Raw genomic sequence first — 22,442 nt, forward strand, 5'->3', positions numbered from 1 at the left:
TTTTGACTCGCGAAGTGCCTTGGCTTTTTTGCCTTCAACGACGAAGCCATGTGGTCCGCCGTCCTAGCACTGACTGTCGTAACATCCATCGTAGAATTCATCGTCCTGCCGTTCTGTCCAGAGAGTCCAAGGTGGCTGCTCATTGTAAAGGATGAGCGGGATGAAGCAATAAAAGGTACGAGTCTTTTTTTTCCTTTTTTAAGTTCTATAATATTGGTAAGGCCTTCTTCAAAGGTCCTCTTACGCAGCTGAACGCAAACAGTCGTAAGTAACGAGAGCCGGATCTGAGGGGTTTGTCTGTCGCCCTGGTGGCCTTGGCTCTGTCTGGCGTAAAGACCTTCTGTTCGACTACTCTTGCAATTGCCATCTGATTACTTACAGCGAGAGGTCCCTGAAAGAGGCTAGTTCTTGGTGCCTTTTCGTGAAGCATTTCATGTTCGTGGGTATGATATTGGTAACACTTTGGTTATGAGAATCATTGCCACCGGTATCTTGGTACGCACAAGCTTTGACCAACATTTTGTGATACTATTTTCAACATTTACACTGTGTATAGTTAATAGTGTATTTACAGTATATACTGTTTAGGCCTATCGAATCGTTTGTATGTATATGTGTGTGTGTGCGCGCGATTGCTTTTTTTTTGTTTTGTTTTATTTTCAAACTCTACATGTATGCCAGCCTTTTCTACATGTAGCACCATTATTTTCATTCAGTCTTGCACTCAGACGCTGACTGGGTAAACTGTATTAATTATTGTTACATTGTATCAAGACTTTCTCACATTCCCCTCTCATCCCTCCGTTAGCTCTTCGGCAACTCCGCGGTGATGACGACATGATCGAGAGAGAGATTGTAGAGATGCAATTCGAACACGACAATGAAAGGGACGTTGAACGTATTGGTATTGCGGACTTAATATGTCTGCGTGATCGCGCCTGGCTCCTGCCACTACTCATCTGCGTGGTCATCCACCTCGGCCAACAGCTTTCTGGCATCAATGCAGTGAGCACAAATCAGTCAAAGGAAGGAGTTGCAAGAAAGTTGCAATCAATTGCAAATTTCCCAAACCAATTTCAAATCTTGAAATTGATTGCAAGCTTGCGCTTTCCAACGGAAATCTGAACTATATTGATAGGAAGGTGCGCGTGCAATTTCAAATTCGCGATTGATATTCACTATCGATTGCAACTCGACTTTCTTGCAACGCTCACACCTATTAACCCTAACTAGACCGGGCTTTTGGGGCTGTTCTGTAGACGGGGGAGGGTTGATTCAACACCACCCCGTTAGATCTCGGCCGTCGATGGCGCAATCGCCATGAACATTGGAACATGCTTTGCCTGTCGCGTAATCTACCAAACTATAAAAGGAAAAATTATTTTTTCTTTTTTTATATTAATTAATTAATATGTGTGAAGTCATAAATTTTGTTCAAACTCAGAAAATAAAGAAGATAGTGTCCCAATTTTTTGGTGATATTATTCTTTGTAGCATTTCTAACAATGTACTTGAAAAAAATGTGGTATCAATATCAATTTCTTATGTATTCTATTGTTTTGTTAATTTCTTATGTATTCTCTTGTTGTTTGACAGTTTGTTTTTTCGTTTTTCCACAGAATTTATTGCAGAAGCTATTTCAATCCTAAAAGGGCCGGGCTTTTTCGGCTATGCTAAAACCGGAGGGGGCAGATTCCGCCCCCCTCCCCCCAGATCTCGGCCATCGGTGGTGCGATCGCGATGAAATTTTGCATGCGTGAGACTCACGTCATAATCTACAAGATTGTGTTCTGAGATTTTTTGAAACAATAAATTTCTAATTTTAAATAATTAATTATGCAAATTAAGCTCAAGATCATAAAAGCATTGAGAGTCAAATTTAGCATATTCAACAATTGTACATCACAAAAACTTCCAAAACTCATTTCAATTCTTATGTATTTTATTGTTTTCAGAATTTCTTATGTATTTCTGTGTTTTTTAACTTTTCTTTGTTTTTATATTGGAAATTGTCACTGACCACTTTTCTACCATAATTAGCATAAAATTAATCAATGAAAGTGATTAATTGTGAATATAATCAGGTTTTTATGACTTTCATGACAGAGCACTGTTTTCCATCGGAAATGTACACAAAATCACAAAATTGTGCCCGTTTTGGGGCGACATTCCGTTACAAAAATGGGCGTGGCTTCGCTAAAGTATGCGCGGACGTTGCAAATTTCGTCGGCGTTTTCACGAACCGACGCTATTTCGTTTTTGAGCGAAAATGCAGTTCTGAGAAAGTCGCGTTTAAAGATCTCACAAGTTTTAGACAACGTTTTCAATGACTTTTCCTGTCTTGTGTGTGAACATTTTGACAGGGTGATGAGAGTGGAAGTTGTTCTTCCTATCCATAGTGTAATTTTAGTGTGAATTTAAAAAATTTACGATATTTCTGTCTTCAAACTCACTGCGTCGGTTCGTAAATCCATCGTTTCTTGCGCGCACCATAGGTTATGTACTTAAGCGCGGGTCTCACGAACCGACGTAAGTTGTATTACGCCGGTTCGTGAGACCCGCGCTGTAGGGCCTGTACAATAGGTAACGTGCAATACGCGTGTATTTACGAACCGTCGCTATTTCATTTTCGTATGTGTTTACATACAAATACTATTAGGGCTATACCTGCTTATCAACAATAACCTTATTAATTGAAATTAATTGTCATGTAATGATTGTTGTGATGATTACAATACATTTAGTGATAATTAAGATGATAATACAAGCCAGTTTCTCTTAATTGTTCTAAAAAGAGCCTGTTGTCATTGTTTTCATCTTCATTTAGTACACGCATGTATTGTTATTATAGCTGTGGTTGATCGTTCCAAAGATTTCTTTGCCCCCCCTTTTTTGTGGATATATTATTATTTAACACTTTTGCATTTGGACATCTATCATTTGGTAATACATGTATTCGGTATACTGTGTTTCATATTTTTTTACTTTTTACTGTTTTTTTTTTTACTTAATTAACTTACTTTTTCTTTTTTTCACATTATTTTTAATTCAAATTCAGTTCACTTCTTTCACAATAATTATGAATGTTTGTTCTAAGATGAAGGATACCGCTAAATCTTGGGAAAAAGACGTGCCGGTCAGTAATAATTACTTGTATTTACTCATCTTTCATACTCATGCATGCACTCTGTTATTTCTTTCTCTGAAATAATATATTAATTTCTTTATTTCTTATTATTCCACATATTTGTGACATTTACTTTGTCACAATTTTTATCAGTGTCATTATTGTCATTTGGCTCGCATGCGAATTCACTCATAATTCCTCATTTTCCATCTTTCTCTTTCCTGCTCAACAGATTCTATGATAGCTGCACCAGATCATATAAAAACATAAACTCATCCTGCATGCACTCTTCGAAACTGATAAACTCCTAAAAATACATGAATATCAACACTATCAGAGTTTCAAGCTTCATTTTAAATATATAATAATGGTCATGTTTTATTATGCCTTTTGCAGCAATATATTGAAGAGGTACATTATGTAATCGAAAAAACATAGGTCCTCAATAAAATATCAAATTTGAATTATTCAGAGATGAGTACATGTACTGACAATGGGAAGGATAACAATTGTGGAAGAGCTCCATAAATCAATACATATCTAATGGCAAATGGAGATGGAATCAAGATTCAAGAATATGTGTAATTCAAGTTCATTATTATATCAGTTCTTGTGTGTTCACAAAAAGAGGAACACAGTTCGAACATGCACACCAAATCTTACATCGTACATTTACATCTATAGAGTGCGGACGGAACATATACAACAGAAAGAATAACATTCTCAAATTAATATATCAAGCATAACTACATGTATGTATATGACCACACAAAGATGTTGCTGCATATGCATGAAGCTTGAGAGTGCTGCAACACCCATATGCTCAGATAAAAACTTGATGTGTATCATACAAAAGAGAAGAGGTACTGCATGTACATGTAGTTACACTATTCACAGGACAGTAGAGAAAAAGCACGAGAGAGGGAAATGGGTGTCTAAAATAGGTCGATGTAAGGAGTGCCAAGCCAATTAAGTCTCTAATAGAAGTCATACATTGAAGGAAATAAATTAATCACAACATAAATGATCATGCTCATGTTAACCTTAATTAGCATCTAAAAATGTGTGTAGAAAGCCCATAATATCAGCCTTTCGCCCCGAAGGCTTGTTACATATGAGAAAAGAGAAATTTTGGCCGACCCCCCCCCCCCTCACTGTGAATCCTTAATCCACCAGTACTATAAACACATTCTGAGAATGTGTTTTAGTACACGTACTAGCAAATTCACAAGAGGGGTGGGAAAATTCAGCCAAAATTGTGTGTGGCTAAAATAATTAAAAAGAAAGGTCATCAGCAAAACTATGGGGTGGATGCAGACGAATTTTCATGTGATGACTAAAAAAAATGCAGCTAAAGGAAAAAAAAAAAAGACGACGGAGAGGGGCCAAGGCTAATTTGACTCCCCTCCCCCCCCCCAAAAAAAACAAACAAACAAACAAACAAACACCACTGTTTTACAGTACCTTTAAAGGACTCTTAATTTTTTGTTTGTTAAAAACAAACGTCTCGAAGTAAAGAATTCCATATTGTAGGCGAAATGTAGACCGATACAGTGTATAAAGTGTACATCCCAAGCTATTAAAGAAAAAAAAAACAGATTATGAATATCATTTAAAGTAAGAATTTCAGTGTGTTTAATCATCTTTAGTTGAGTTGCAAATGACATGTACATATTTAATAAGAGCAGTAAACTTCGAAGCGCCCCCAAGCCCTTCTATACTTAATTATTCATGTGTAAAGGTAGCGCCAGGGCACTCCGATGGTCTAGTGGTTATGACGCTGGTCTAGTAATCCAGAGGTCGTGGGTTCGAATCCTGCTTGGGCTGCCTGTGATTTTTTTTTTTTTTCACAGCAGCCTACAAACTGCACACTGCAGTTGCGTGCGTTACTACGGATGGAGACAAATGAATAATCTATTATTTTAATATACGATGTTTGACATCCTTATTGCAATCACTTTCTTTAATTTTAAATTTAGAGACATAATGAATTATTATTAAAAGAAATCAAATTTCTGTATTTTGTTGTGAGTTTGCATGGGAACATACACGTATCATAATTTACAATTTTAGTTAGATAAAGAACATCTTATAACAGAACTGTCTAGTGATGGTTGAATAATTATGTCAATTTGTTATAAGTCCTATCATTTACATGGAGTGCATGTTCCCATGTTTATAAGAATCATACGTGACACATTCAAAGTGGGTTGAAGACAACAAAATAATAAATAAAAGAATAAAGGAGAATAGAACTTAATCTGATTACAGCATCATCTAAATATTGCCAATGTGCACTTAGAAATCTATCAAGATTTATCACAAGGTTATGATTACCACACAAAACTTTCAAGATTTATTATCATGAAATACATACCAATGAACACTTAAAAAAATCTAACATTCCATATCCACATGAAGCTTTCCTTGATATAAATGTCTCTCTGTAGTGTTATTAAAGTGTAGCAAAATTGTAATTACGACATCACAGAATGGAATGCATTGTTTTCACCTTCAATCTTAGGATCTCCTTTCATGTTTCCACTTTACAATCACATTTCACTGTAGATATACCGTCCTTATGTTGTCGCCCTTCATCCCAATTTCTCCCTTCTATCCTATCTGTAGATTGTCTTCTTTCCTAAGCCATTGTATTCACATTCCTTGATGATCAGCACGATGCTGTACTTTTTTCTTCTTCTCTGAAACAGTCCAGCTCTTCGCTACTGCATGGCATCAGTCATCTGAAAGAAAAGACAGAAATTAAGAACTTTCGATTAAAATCAAACATCATGATACAAGATACAACTTTCATTTTGAGAAAAAGAAATCAGCCAACTAAACTGTAGTTGAAATTATTTTGCTCTATTTATATTAAACATAAAACAAAACGGTATACAGGATCAAAGAATGTCAAAAAAATACTGCTGTTTTTGATGCATATTCAAATTGTCTCGCCTTTTACATATTTTAATGATGCAAGATCTTATGTCTAGCACTTAGTAAGTCTCATGTAGAATTTAAATTATTATTCACATGAATAAATCTGCATGTCCTTGTAAACAAGGCATTGCTTTGAAAAAGCTGAATATTACTAATTGCATTTGGGAAAGAGTCTACGACAATCAAACTTGTTTATTATCAGAGACTTTAACATCTTAATTAGACCTAGACTCTACATTACCATTGTATTCACATCCGTTGGTGATGTACACGACCCTGTACTTTTCCTTTTCTTTTCTGAGACAGTCCAGTTCTTCGCTACTACATGGCACCAGTCATCTGAAAGAAAAGAAAGAAATTAAGAACTTTTGATTAAAATCAAACATCATGGCACAAGATACAACTTTAATTTTGAGAAGAAAAAAAAATCAGCCAACAAAACTGAAGTTGAAATTATTTTGCTCTATTTATATTAAACATAAAACAAAATGGTAGGCCTATGCAGGATCAAAGAATGTCAAAAAATGCTGCTGTTCGTATTTGATGCATATTCAAATTGTCTCTTCATTTACACATTTTACTGATGCAAGATATTATGTTTAGCACTTGGTATGTCTCATGTAGAAATTGAATTATCATTCACATGAATATAAATCTACATGTAGATAAGGCATTGCATTGAAATAGCTGAATATTACTACATGTACCTGCATTTGGGAAACAGTCTATGACAATCAAACCTGTTTCTTATCAGAGACTGTAACATCTTAATTAGACCTAGACTTTACATTATCATTCAGCTTTTAAAGGTATTAACCATTCACCTATAAAACACTGGCATTGTCATGTGCATCATATTTCTTTGATACTGCACATATTTTCATGAAGTCTGCACAAGAATGCAAATGAAACACGTCTGCTGTTTGGTATTTATGAAAAAAAAAATCACTAACCCGGAAGTCCTTGGCCTTAGGAATAACACGTGGCGAGTTAGTAGGAATTGACGTTAAAATAGAATAAGAATAGATCTACTAAATAGGCCTTTGCCTCATGAATGTCTGGTCTAATTATAGACTAAGTGAAGTCTAGACCTTTCACTTTTAAGTTACCAGTGGTTCACAAAATTTATATTATAGATCTAGACTACATCTAGATCTAGACATCTAACAGGAACGGCGCAGTGTTTTCAAAAGTGTGGGGGCCCACTTCCGGGTTTCATGAGCTAACAAAGTGATGACACCTTATGTATTCCTTTGTATGGTGCACAAAAAGTGTGGGGGCCCGAGCCCCCACGGCCCCCACGGCTGCGCCGGCCCTGTCTAATACTATTAGATCTTGGCAACTTTTGTCTTTGTGACACGAAATTAACACGTCACGGATGATATTGCGGCGATATCCAACAGGATGACAGTACCACTATTACTGACTCAGTAAGTTGACATAGATAACTAACATCAACTTGTTAACGTACGTTAGAGATGGCACCATATACAATAACCGGTGACACTGACACTGACAGATCTAACGACTACGTTTAGACTAATGTTAAAGAGTTAGACTCGCCATCTCAGTAAGTCGGCCAAAGACAAAGTCAATACAGGGCTAAGTCAGTGTTACTGTATGTTAGGCCTAACAAATGTTAACGGTTACTCGGTTAGGTTAGGTTTACCAGGACTCAAGAGTCCTGGTTAAATCAGTCGAGGGACATTTCTTAGAAGTCCTTCGATTCCAAGAATAAAAAGGGTGAAAGAACAAAGGGAAAAAGGAAAGAAGAAAGGACAAAAGATTATGTATGGATGCTGTGGAAATCGACAGCGCTACTGTATCACTATCAATCACGCGTGAATATGTAAACGCCATTTGGTTGGGCCGCATTCACAAGTTTTAGGGAAAAAAAAGCCCCACCGCTGTGCTTCAAAGGTACTCCACTCGAACTAACGTTAGACATAATGTCACATATCTACACACAGTACGGTACTAGGGCTGAATTCACAAGTATACTATAACACTGCACTGTACAGGAAAGCCACCTAACCTGTAGAGTACTACTCGTAGTGTTTATGTAGTATCACGAGACCACATACTGTCATAGATGACATCTACACCAACGCTGCACACTGGCACTGGTCCGACGGTCCCTGACCAGGAAAAATTACTGTTGGACACTGACCAGTAACTTTTTCAGGAATGGACCAGTAAAAATTGGGGGAAAAATGGGTGGACTCTACCTACTATTACCACTAGTCTAGATGTAGATCTAGAGCTAGACTATAGACTCTGTGTTAATTTGACTTGGTCTTAGACTTCAGCTGATCTTAGTTTTAGTAACTGGCATTACAAGTAAAGTCTTAACTTAGACTTAATAGTTAAACTTGAAAGTTAAAGTCTAACATGTCTAACTTTATTCTTTACTCTTCCTTTGAGTTTTACTTTTAGACTTTTTACTTGTTTTTTTAGTTTAGTAGGCCTACTTTGTCAATCTCATGATTTCATTTTCAACTCAAGTCAAGGCATAGCCATGAGTGTCTTCGAGACTTTGACATCTTGCATGTCTTGCACACAGACGTTACGACTACGTCTACAGTACTCAGTAGTCTCAGAAGTAACGACATAAGTTGAAAAGAAACTATACATAATATGATTTGGGATCTAATTTGAAATTGGATGGCGTTTACAGACTAGGCTTCATAAGCATCACGCGATTGAATACATGGGACTACACTCTACCGCAATTAATGGTTATGGTAGTCCAACTGAAACTGTTATTTTGAGCATGATTTTAATAGGATTATAGCTTACCATTCACTTCACTCGTGGACAGTGGGCTGGCTTAGGTCGTCATTCATCTTTCAGATGGTTTGGTTCTCACTCTGAGATCTGGATTAGGGCCAAAACCTAATTCTAGGCCAGTAAGTTGAACAAAGCTCAAAATAATGCAACTGCGACGGTTCGTAAAACCCGCATTGCTCTTCACCCTAGCAATTCGGGTTTCACGAACCGGCGCACAGTGGGCCAGAATGGCTCCAAAGTGCGCCAAAATTCATATTCACCGAGATCGACTTAAAACGTTGACCGATCTAGGGGTAATCAGGCCCGTAGAGTGCAATGAAAATATTTTCAAACACATATGACGTCATTTATATAGGGATTTCTAATTGGCTGTGAACATCCAATGAGAAATATAATATTTCTCACGTTACAATATTTTTCCAATCAATGTCAGAAAATTGATAGTGCGAACTGTAGCTGTGGGATAACGCGTGTGCTGAAACAACATGAAAAGTAACAAAATAAAAGAAACAAAAATAAAAGAAAGACGTCAAAGGTTCAGACTTTGGTCACACTTGGAGGGGCGCCCTTAAGGACTTTTTTGTTATTTATCATTAGTTTGCTATATTATGTCCCCTCTTGAAAATGCATGCGTTAACATTGCAAATAAGAGATACGTGAGAAGCAAACATTATACACAAATTGAAAAGGAAATTTGATAAAGTTATTATGTTAAGCCCGTTAAGGCCATAATATATAAAGCCTTAAAATGTTTTAGAGAGGTATTCATACTTCTTCAAAATGAATTAATGAGAATTTTTGGTAAGTATGTAGGATGTTACAAGACTATAGATATAATCGCATAATGATGGAGGAAGATGTGCTTACGGAGGTAGACTGAGAGACAGAGAGGTGATATTATTATGATAAACTAAGAATTCAGTTAAAACATTCCTTTTGAAAATAGTATTTACTTTATTTGATAAAGGGGAGAAAATAATGGTTATTCTACATTCAGGGCATACATATATTTTTGGAGAAAAGATACTCTACATTTTCGTAATGAAAAAATAAAAACAAAAACCGAATGATTCTCCTCCGCCTTCCAACTGACTTGACCAGTCAGTGGTCTACAGGCATGCATAAGGCATGAAGAACTCGGTATTTCAATACAGGGAAAAAAAGATCATTAACACCCACACTGGAAACTAACCTTACACCTCAATAACCCTACACAATAACATAACAGAAGCAGAAGCCTATGGTATGTATTGCGAAAACATCATGCTAAAACAAAGTATCATGAACTGTTTATCAACACTGTAAGATTATCAATAATAAGAGGATATAAAAATATAATTGTGGTACCACGAAAAAACAGGTCGAAAGAATCGTGCAGGAAGAGAACGTCAGATCTGTAGGTTTCTTGAATGTGGGTAGTTGGCATGCTGTTAATCAGTGCAAGTAACTGTCTACACAGGCATTATAGGGTTATAGACCATCGAGACATTTATGGTCATTTAGCTGGTTTGATGTGAACATTGTACACCTATCAATCATGATGAACATGACACCCCGCCCCTCCCCAGAGGGCCCAGACCCCCCCCCCCCCCATCTCTCACCCTCTCTCTCCCTCTCTCTTGCTCTCTCTGTGGTCTCTGTTGTTGTGTGTGCCTTGCCGGCGTATGGGGATCCATGGGATGCGTGCTGCCACCGCACGCGAGATTTTGGCCAAAAACGGGCAAACATGCGGATGGAAAATTGGGTTTTCTTCACAAGATTGCGGAAGATTGCAGCCAAGTTTGGTATCATTGTAAAGCAGAAACTACAGCAAAGGCGACTGTGATATTTTTAGCGCGGGAATCGGTGGGAATGTTGACCATTTTTTAGCATTAAAAGAAATTTGCTATTTTTAGCCAAATTTTCCTTGTTTTGACCCAAATTACTTTCAGAGGGAATAAAATCTGGCCTGTAGAGTTTATGATCATTTAAAATAGTTAATTTGACACATGTGTTGAAAATTTGAAGAGGGTCAAACGACCCGTTCGGCGGAAACCTTTTGAAAACCACAATATTGCATTTACACGTGTTTTACCCAGTATTCACAGATTTTGAGTCTGTTTGTAGATAAACAATCCACTTAAAATTAATTTCAAGAAAAACTATTATTCAGAGGTGTTCAGGAGGATGTAATTTGTGCCTAGGATATGAAAAAAAAAAATTCCTTCCAGTGACTAAATCCCTATTTTGGCGCACTTTCATTCACACCTGGCCCACTGTGCGGCGTGTCTTTACTGCGTCGGTTCGTGAAACCCCTTTTTCTCAATTTCTCGATATTTCGAGTACCGTCGTTTTTTTCTTTCTTTGATAAAATTAAGAATAATTAATTTTGTGATCTAAAATTTTGGGATTTGGTAGAGTTTTGAAAGCACTTTCATTTGGTACCAATATCTCGATTTTGAAAATTTTGACCAAAATCGAAATAGCGTCGGTTCGTGAAAACGCCGACGATTTATTCTCAAACGTTGCGCGAGACGTGAACAAAGAAAGTAAAGAAGCCTCGCGACGAGGCCTTCTCGCGTTACAGAATTATAGCGAAAGTGAAAATAATCATATCTTTTGGAATAAGGTGAGAAAACTCAATTGGCATAGATTTTGTACACAAAATCGCGTTTTTGAGCCATTTTCGGTCTGACAAGCATGTATGAAAGGTCGTGCAACGTCGTAACGGTATGCCCGATTGTCGCGAAAATGGAGTCATAACATGTGCGAGACTTGAAAGTAAAAAGTCAGCGAGCGGCACGGTCAAAAAATTTCGTGCGGTGGAATGGTCGTGGAAAATGTCGAGGAAGGGGTGATTCAACACTCCCCCCCCCCCCCCCCCCAGCCGTTTTAGGGTTAAAGTGTGACAGATGTCGAATTCGTGTCAAATTCGAGATGGGAATAGTAACTGACAATGTTTTTAAATTTTAAGCTACATTGTATAGGAAATAAAACATTGAATAAGAGTATGAACAACTTGTTAGAAAGATGTCGACCAGAACAAACAGAAGCCAGAATTTGGTTACAACGGACTATTCATTCATAGAGAGTTTTACTTGAAGAGGTGTATTTTTAGAGAGATATGACTGGAATTTCCTACACCAAATAAGCACTTTTTGATGGACTCTTTGGTGCAGACGAGAAACAATGTGTCCATCTATACCACAATTTGTAAGAGAAGCTGTGATATAACAAGTTACAGGGCTCACCAAGAAGACAAAACACAACAACTAACCAAAACAACACATTTGAGAGTAAGAAAACGCGTCCAGCAACAATAAGGAGCGAAAAAAATGAAGAGCAACAGCTGTCCACCAAATCCAGATATAGAGATAGTCATAAAAGACATTATGCGGAGAAACAATTTCATGTGTATTTCCTCCTTTCGCACTTCGACCAACTTTGAAGAGAAATTGAGAAACTGTCCAAGTAATGTTCAGACAGACAAGATTATGTAAAGTTCAGAATTGTGATTTTAATGAGCACGGTCGATGCAGTGATTTCTTCTTGTTCAATTTTTCAGATTATCTTTTACTCATGGGAGCTGTACAACGCCGCAGGGATGAGCGAGAAAGAAATCGCATACGCTACTGTTGGGTTTGGCGCCCTCAACGTGTGCGTGACTACAGTATCTGTGAGTTCCTCTTCCATCGTTTAGGCAATGCGAGATTGACAATGTTTGATAATAGAAACTTTGCGTATGTTTCTTTTTATGTGCTTGTGTGTGGCTATGTGTATAAGCGCGGGTGTGTGTACTTTGCTCGCCACACTTTTATTTCATGGGCATAAGCGTATCGACTCTGTCATTGCATGTCTACATCGGGATGTTAACGGAAAGCCGTAAACCATGATTTTATGAAAATGGATTTAAACAAACAAACAAACAAACAAACTAACTAACTTACTAACAAACAAACAAACACAAACAACAATTACGCAGTGTGTGGTGACAAAACGAATATCCTATAAAGCATGATAGGATTTGAGTAGTGAATGAGTGTCTGCTTATCATAAAGTTACACCGTCAACAACACTGCGCATACTTTAACATTAATTCGTCCCTGATTTTTTTTTTTCCATGGCAGGTGCTGGTAGTAGAGCGAATAGGACGCCGCCCATTGCTCCTCTATCCTTTTGGTATCATCGCCCTATGGCTAGTGGGTCTCACTGTCTGCCTCGCCCTTCAGGTATCACCTTCAACACTTTCATTCTTCTCAATATTTTGGCTCTATTTTGTGCTGTTATTTTTCATGTGCATTACGTTTTGCATCTGCATTTGTCTTTTTTTCATTTATTTGCCTTTTAATCTATTTTATTTTAGAGCGCGCGTGTGTGTGTATGTGTGTGTGTGTGTGTGTGTGTGTGTTAGTGCAATTGCTATGATGTTATTGTCGTTTGCTGGCGTACCATTGAGGGAGTTTAACGAGCAAGAAACAATAATGATATCTTAATTAACTGGGTACATTTCTTTTTCCATTTTTAATGTTTCTGTTTTGTAGATACAGACAGGCATGATACAATGTATTGTTCCTTTGAATCGTAATAATCCGTTCCATTGAGATTCAGTTAATAGGGAAATCATTATGACCTTTACTCACTCCAGACAGAATTCATTACCAGCTAGTCCCACTAGATTCTAAATAAAAGCTTAATATTTCGTAATTCCTTTCAAAACTACGATTGAAGGTATTACGTTTCTGCTTTGACATATATCGGTGAATTATTGTATTGCATTTCTTTAGGGGCAGTATGAATGGTTGAAGTGGATGAGCCTTGTCTTTGTGTACCTGTACATCATCACTTTCGCCATTGGTCCAGGTAAGTGCAGTCAATGTTCAAACAAAACCAAGACCAATGCAGTGCAGGTGCACAAAAACTGAACACCGTATGCATTAAGAAACACAACGCTGCAGTTGAACGATATTTAATAACATTATCTACTGCTTAAACTTCAATGTGATGCATGACTGAAGTTATTTCAACAGGTAGAAATAGGCGGAAATTCCCACAATGGGCCGAATGCATAAACGCTAGCAATTGCTTGTGCTAGCCTTTTACTCGAAGCCGTATGCATAAAAACAAGCAATTGCTTGCAAGCAGAAGCTTTTGCTACCAAGCACAAGCAATTGCTTGCAGCCCTCAAGCAATTGCGTAGAGACCAAGCATTTGCTTAAAAACGTATGCATAAAACATACCTTTTGCTAGTTCTTGCTAGCAATTGCTTACGATTTTCCAAGCTCTGTAAAATGAGCTTGAGCTTTTGCTTTAATAACCGGAACGTTCCCTTTTTTAAGCATTTTCATATTCATGAAAGAAAGACCACACTTGTGAAGGAGTGGTATAAATCTACAAGAAATTACTCCTGAGTAGTGTAAGACACTTTTTCATTTCAACAACGGGAATGTCCAGCGGTTAGCACGCAAAATGTGATGAAAATCAGATAGGATGTCTGACTTTGGTGGAGAGCAAGGAGACCTCTGTGATCTTGCGATCTTGCAGATCCGGGAATCAGCCAGTAATACGTGTGTGTGTAGATGTGTGTGTGTGTGTGTGTGTGTGTGTGTACATTTCATAGCTCTTCTGCTATGTCAGGAAATGTTTCCACACACACACACATGCCCTTTCAAATACATGCTGTCACACTCGCCTTTGTTCTTGTGTTCGCACAGGCGTGATGTCCCTGTTGTTGAAAACGCAAGCAATTGCTTGTGGGGGGACAAGCAAAAGGTATTAGCCTAAGCAAAAGGTTATGCATATGGATTTGTGCAATTGCTTGAGCTAAACCTTTTGCTAGACGAGCTTGTGCTTTTGCCTGAAGCAATTGCTTACAAGCAATTGCTTGTTTTATGCATTTGGCCCAATTTCTTTGTGCAAATAACGAGCCATTGCTCGGAAACCATACCCTGAATACCAGCGATAAGGAAGATATTGCTAGAGTCACCCACGGCCGGATTTCGTCCATAAGGACTCAAAACCGTATCGACCTGGTTCGAGCCGAAGAGACCCGCGTTCGAGCCGTAGAGACCCGCATTGACCCGCATCGTAACCCGTGTCAATTCCTAATGGATTCCGGGGTCTACGATACGGCGGTAAAAAAATTTTTGGTGGTGTTCAAAATTTTCTCACGGATTTCAGTTCCGTACTGATATCCGAATTCACCCGGTTCGAACCGCATTGACTCGCATCGACCCGCTGTAACCCGCAGCATAAAACCGTATGGACCCTTGCCGTATACCGCATTGCCTTCATGCAACGGATGATGACAAGGTTTACGGTACGAGTCGAAGCGGGTTGACACGGGTCGATAGGGGTCAACAAGGATTCAGTTAAGGATTTATTAAGCAGATTTTTATACGGTTCGATACGGGTCAATACGGGTCTCTAGGGCTTTAACCAGGGCGATACGGTTTTAATTCCTTATGGACCCGGTTCGAAATCCGGCCGTGTGTGACTGTAGCATAAATTACCCTCCATTCCGGGACTAATCCGGCTCATTTTCACTCGGATCAAACCCGTTTTGTGACCCAGCCGTGTGTGACTCTATAGTATAAGTCCCTGTGGAAATAGGTTAAAGATGATTGCATAGGGATATAAAGAAAAATTAATGAGGTATGCTTATATTGTTTTAATTCAATTTTTGCACACAGTCACTTTCATCCCATATTTGTGCATAGCTGTTTGGTAGTACACTGTGTACCAACAATTATCGTGAAGGTCATATAATATGATTACGTTCCAGAGTTGATTCATGGTATTAGCTTACTGAGAATATTGAGATGGAGTATAAGCATTGTTGTAATTCTTTTTCCTGAAATATTCCTCAATCTAGCGCCTCTACCCTACCTGATATCGGCAGAGCTGTGGTCGCAAGGTCCCCGCCCGTCCGCCCTGAGTGTCTCCATCCAGGTCAACTGGTGGACAAATTTCGCCGTGCAGCTCACTTTCCCGCCTATTCAAGTGAGCAATTTTCCTTAATGAGTTGTTAATCCAACAGTATTTTGAACCCACACCTTGTATACGGTGAATCTCGCGTTGCTCGACGTCGCACAACTCGAACAATGTGCCAAATGTAAGATCCACCCGGATGCATATAAACCCCTTTTTTCTTTCTTTTTTATGTACGTTAAATTCAGGTAATGAAAGTCGAAAGATTTTCTGTGGAGGTTTATTGCAGGCAGCTCAACGAAAGTTATCCGCTGCCGTTGCTAGTAACTTTAGCGTTCTATTTGATTTAAGTCGATGTTTATACGAAATCTTTATGCTAAATACTGTTGTAAGGATACAAAAAAAAAAAAACAACGATTGATTTTACTTTTTTTCCCTCTTTGCTTTCTAGGCTGCCATCGGCCAGTACGTGTTCCTTATCTACGACGTCTGCGCCATCGCCACCACGGCCTTCATATACTTCTATTTGCCGGAGACCCGAAATCGCAGCTTCGACGAGATCGCATCGATTTTCCGCGACCGGGCTGAGGGTGGGACTAGGAACAAACAACAAATCGAAATGTCGTCATACGATCCGCAATAGGGGGGTCGGGGTCGGGGTAGGGGGCCCGGAGGGTAGAGAGAAAATAAATAGCAAAAAACAAGAATAAAAGTCCAAACCTACGAATAATTTAGAGTTGGGATTCTATTATAGCAAGGCTGAAATATTGAAATGTCTTCCACTTTCTACATTTCGCAAGCTTGATCCAAAAGACCTTTTTTTTTTGGTAAGGTTTGAATGGTAAAATCAATATTTTTATGCAAAAATAGTTCTGCCGTATGAAGAATCCTAGATGTATATGTCCTGTTTCCTTTTTCTCTGCTTTGTTTACTTATCAATTCATATATTGATTTATTAATATATCCTAGGCACATTATATTTCCCATTTCATTCCTTTCAAGTAAAAGTCAGCCTCTTATAGGAGTGGGGTTCTTCAAATTTTACTGAGGGGGAGGGTGGGGAGATTATGCAAATGCCTAGACACTTGGATGACTCTGATTTGTGCAGTGGTTGGGCAGTACTTGAAATTCTTTTTAATGACTTCAAATGAAAAAACAAGACAAAACAAACAACTCACGACATACGATGGTTGCGATTCAAGTAGGATAGACAATCGTATGAACCAACTTGACTTTAATCTGCACACTTTAATTCATTATGAAACATTGAATGTGTGTACCTAGCGTACCAACTTTATTAGGCCAATCTGAGAGGACCGATAAATACAACGTTTTTTAGACGAGCCAAAAGAATGCATATCATACATTGTATTAGTACAATGCACACGCAAAAAAGAAGAAAATGAAAACAAACAAACAAACAAACAAAACACATCTTAAAAATCGCACCAGTTTTCGATGATGGAAGCAATAGATGGGTGACCATGACTAAAGCACTTCTGCAGTGTACATGCCTACCCAGCTTATGCCATGTTAGATATCCGTCGTGTTTTTCGTATTAAGACAGAAGGGAAAAAATCGATGACGTCACAATGTCTATTCATACTCCTCATTATCAACGATGTGTGATTTAACACCTCAGGTCAAATGTTTGACTTTCAATAGACATGTCATAGAATTAGTTTATCATTTGGTATGAAAATCACCATCTTGGTTATACACTGTAATCATCTTTATCAAATTGTAGAGAAACCGAGGAATATAATAGAGAAAATGTACTTTATACTACGGAATACATCATCGAGATTAATCATATATCTGTATTAAAAAAAGCTTTGAAGTATCTGCATTGCAATGCGTTGAATGCCTGTATTGCCGTGAAATTTTAAGCATTGTTTTTTCATTTGTAAATTACGGCTATTGAAGTTCCAAAGGGGTCCAGCCTGCCTTCGTGTTGTTTTGAAAAGGGCACATGTTTACGAAGTGACAAGACATATCTTTTCTGAGAAAAGAGTAGTCGACTACATGTAGATATTTCCACTGGTGATTTGAGTATTATGGTTGCTTTTAACTCAGAAGATCGTTTTAGGGTGAGAAAAAAAAACCCACGGAGACGTTTGTGGCATGTTTATTCGGTCAATTTGGGAGAACTTTGTGTAAAATGAGTTGCTTTAGCTTTTTTTCCTTTCATAAGTTGGGCTAGCTACATGGTGTCCTTAATTTTCTTTCTTTCTGAAAAAAGTTATTACATGCAAAAGTTTGTCTTTTGTTTGTTTCGTGTGTTTTGTTGCAATCACATAATCAAGGAGGTACTCTCCTGGTACCTCCTTTCTATTATAGTTTCTTCTTTTGCAATAGTCAGATAGTAGTTCGCCAAACGAAGAGGGGAACATCCCCAGCACTCTTGCACATACAGTTACAAACGTCATTGTGCCCTTATATACATTCGATTTAGATTTCTGCTGTCTTTGAGAGGATCTACTTTTCATTTGACATTATTTTTTTCCACATTTAAGTAACAATCATCATCGTTTCATCAATATTAGATTAAAGGATTAGTATAGTATTGGTTGAGATGGGGATTGAGCCATTCATTTTTGGCAAGATACTTAGAAACGACTTTATGAACTGTTAAAGAACAATTCTAAGACGAATTCAAAGATCATTTGATGAAAATCGGTTTTGAAATGGCTGAGATATCCAAAAGCAAAGTAGACCAAAGTGATCCTAATAAAAGATGGGTCACACCTTATATTAGGATTGCTTCATTTCAGATAATTTATCTCAGCCATTTCAAAACCAATTTCGATCAACTAATGAACTTAGAGTTCCTCTGAGATTTATGTGCTCTGTCATTTTTCATAATATAGGAGATTTCTCATTATCTAAAAAAAAAATCATCCTAAAAAAACCGAAACTGTACCATCCCTTTAATGATAATAGACTGTTAGATATATTGGGAAAGACCCAAAGAAAACAAACATACCGGTACATAAACAAAAAAGAGAGTTGGGAAAGAATTAGGGTCATGTACACACGGCGCTTTTCCTGTTAAAAACAAACAAAAAATGCGTGAAAAAATTATATCTAAATTGCTTCACATTACTTTGAATTCTTAATTCCATAAAGATTATGGTAAAGGATTGGTCCTTGATTTGTTAAAGTGATAGCTTAGTTTTGGTCGAGGTGAGGATTCGGCTTTTGACATTTTGCATGATATTTAGAAATCACTCTGTGAAAATGTTTAAGAGCACACAATTCTAAGGGGAATTGGAATTTTATTTGATGAAATTGATTTTGAAATCGCTGAGAATTCAAAAAAAAACAAACGAACAAGGTAAAACAAAGCGATCCTAATAAAAGTTGTGGCCTGTCGCATTTTATTAGGATCGCTTTGTCGAATATCTCAGTCATTTCAAGACCAATTTTCATCAAATAAACTTTAAATTCTTCTAAGAATTACATAATTATTGTTTCCTATTTCATGATAGGTTTCTCATCATCTCACAAAAACACACACAAGCAAAAAGGTAGAAACTTGCAGCTCCATCTAAACCAAAACTGTATCATCCCTTTAAAAAGTAGCTTCAGGAACATCCACCGTACGCCTTGCAAAGAAGATGGCCAATAGCTGCAGAAGGACGATTATGATGTTATGATGTGAAATACAAATTGGAAATCTGAGGCCGGAGAATTGTCGGAGAGTGTGCCTAGAAATCCAATACAATGCGCAGCAAGATGTGCTTACTAACGTAACTCGCATGATATACCCGACACAGGTAGGTTAATTTATGTTTTTTTTGTTGTTGTTGGTCAGCCTGCTGTACGATAAAGTAAAGTTCATGGATAATTCATTTGTGGTTTCAGTTCAGTTCAGTTCAGTTCAAGTTGGTTTGACGTGATTGATTTTTCTTTCATTTTCGCAAATGTACATGGAATTCTTGTTAAATTCATGTCAAAAGAACAATCTTTCATTTTAAGACAATTACGATTAAAAATCATGTTTTTTAGGAGAATAAAAATTTTAAATTTGATTTTGCAAGGATGCTTTTACTATCATGTCATTTTCTCTTAATTGTTCATTCAATGTATGTGTTCATATCTTTTTGTATTAATTGGTTTAATCATGTTTCACGTGTTTTAGTTTGTTTTTCTGCTCTTTCCTCACCTCAAATGTGATGCTCGTCACAGATAGTAGAAAGCAGCTAGGCGCCACGTGTACCATCTTCTATCATTATTTCTAACCGGAAGAAACTATATAACTTTCTATACACGGTCTTCAAGATTAATACCTAGAGATAGAGTCATAAAACCGGTCTTTATTTCTATTGACAAATATTTGTATATATTGCCTAGGAAATTAATGTTACATCTTGTGCCTTGAATGACATCCATACCTCATCAGTTTGCCAATGCACGGTGGTTCTTTGATCAGCTTGGTATCATAATTAGAAATACATGTCTTTGTATTTGGTTCATTAAAATTACTCACAGGTCCTGTTGAATTACATGCAAAATACAATTCCGTGTATTGTCTGCTTTAGATTTAAAAAAAGTAATAAAAAAGACCCTTCATAACAGATGAAATGTAGGAAAAATGTTCCAGTTACACGCTGACTCTTTTTCTTTCCTTTTTATTTTCAGTACGTTCATGGCTGTTTAAACGCTTTCAACTGAAATGTTTTGGCTGTGGTGAATTGTCAATGTACAAACATGTCGACTGAACATGCCGACTATAAGTTGTCGAAGTTATCGATCTTTTATTAAGAGGACTGATGTGTACTTAATCATGGCTTGGATTAGCACACTGTGCAGGTCATACTGCCAAGTTCGTACCTTTAACTATATCTTAACTTTCTGCCAGAGTTTTATCATATAAAATCATAAGTTTGATGGTTTGTGTTTGGTTTTGACAGGGTATCAAATTGTGTTAATAAAGTTAAGTCGCCTGGTGTGAAGTCCCAATATCAATCACCATTAAAAACGTGTTTTGTTTTTATTTTCTCATTACTCTGTCTCCAGAGTATGCCTCCTCGAGTGTGGGATTGAGTTTTAAGTGACATTGATGTTTGTATTTTTTTTCTGCTTTCACTTCTGCGTTTCATATGAAACACAAAACAAAGATTACGAAATAAAAGAGAAAATAGAGAGGGGAGGGAAGAAGAAAAAGCAGCCAAGCGAGGCAGGCGGACAACAGAAATCCATGTACATAATATATTATCTCCTTTCTCTATCTCTCTTATAAAGTATTTTACACAAAAACACACATCGTCCGAAACATCTTTTATTTGTATGAATATATACATATACACATATACCTTAATAACACACACTATATAATTATATGCTTGTATATTATATATATATACACTCTAAAAAAACACGAGTCAGAACTGACCCGCAACTGGGTCCGTTGGGGTCATACACCGTTCCGGGTCAAAAATGACTTGGAATTTGGTCATGAAGACCCCGAATGGGGTCACCCTGACCCAATTCATGACTCTGAATGGGTCATATCTGACCCCATTCCTTGTCATTTCTGACCCGGAACGGTGTATGACCCCAGCGGACCCAGTTCCAGGTCAGGTCTGACTCGGATGTTTTAAGAGTGTATATGTGTATGTATATTATATATATATATATATATATATATATATATATATATATATGTGTGTGTGTGTGTGTGTGTGTGTGTGTGTGTGTGTGTGTGTATAGCGTAACCTTGATTGCACTATACTTGATTTAATTGATTGATTAATCGATTGATCGTAATCAATTTCTTAAATGTTACTTTTGCTACACATAGACACTTGACAGAGGTAAAACGGTTAATGAACAGTGATAAAAAAAGTAAAAGAGAGGGGAAAAGAGGAGAGAGACAGAGCAAAAGTAAGAAAGAGCAAGAAACAAAGATATGTAGGGACAGAGATGAAACAGGTCAATCTTTTCATGTGTACTATTAAAAAGGGAGCGGGGCCTTAACGAGGAACGGTTGAGAATAGCACTTAAGACTGTTAAACATATTTAAGAGTTTATTTTATATTTGTAGGCAATGTCTTTTGTTAATCGTAAAACACTAATAAGTAACATAGAAACATGCAAGTTATGCACAGTCTCGAGAAAGGTACATTCCAATGTTATCTGTTAATCATATCAATATTTAACCAGTGATTGACAGATGATTAAATATGTAATGTAATATAATATATACACTCAACCAAAAAAGTAAGTTCCCCCCTAGCATTTTTGGATATATCTCAAAAAGTATTTTACCGATTTTCATAATTCAAACGGGAATGGATAGGTAATTTTATTACTCATAACATGAATGGCATATCATTGCCACCAGATATCATTATTGGTGTGAAAAAATGCATTTTATGTCAAAATGCATGGAAAAAAGTTGCACAATAGTGATTTGCATTGACTTTTACACAAATAATCAAACAATTAGATCTTTGATCTCTCCAGTTTCCTGAAACTTTGCTCTAAGTTTCCTTATTGCATTGGGCGAAACCCCTGGCAAATACCTAGTCTCCTGGCCACCTCCTTAACCGGAACCCCAGCTTCAAGGAAAGCTGTAGCTCTCCCTCTTTCAAAAATTTGCAGACGCGGCATGATGCAAAATGGCCATAAGCACATTAATGTGATCAACCCAAATTGGAATTAAAAAGCA

At 37.3% G+C, this 22,442-nt stretch overlaps 1 protein-coding gene across 1 annotated transcript; it reads left to right on the top strand.

Annotated features, from left to right (window-relative positions):
- Window positions 1–48: 48 nt before the first annotated feature.
- LOC139727054 (solute carrier family 2, facilitated glucose transporter member 3-like) lies at window positions 49–16,739 on the top strand. The gene is made up of 7 exons (XM_071638034.1): window positions 49–175; window positions 809–1,005; window positions 12,405–12,515; window positions 12,967–13,068; window positions 13,624–13,699; window positions 15,711–15,838; window positions 16,218–16,739. Exons 1-7 carry the CDS (start codon window positions 49–51, stop codon window positions 16,407–16,409), a joined length of 933 nt encoding a protein of 310 aa, XP_071494135.1. The 3' UTR covers window positions 16,410–16,739.
- Window positions 16,740–22,442: the final 5,703 nt, after the last annotated feature.

This window comes from Diadema antillarum, unplaced genomic scaffold (genome assembly GCF_040938485.1).
Source record: "Diadema antillarum isolate AM-2024a unplaced genomic scaffold, OU_Dant_1.0 seq00000113_RagTag, whole genome shotgun sequence".
Classification (NCBI taxonomy): Eukaryota; Metazoa; Echinodermata; class Echinoidea; order Diadematoida; family Diadematidae; genus Diadema; species Diadema antillarum.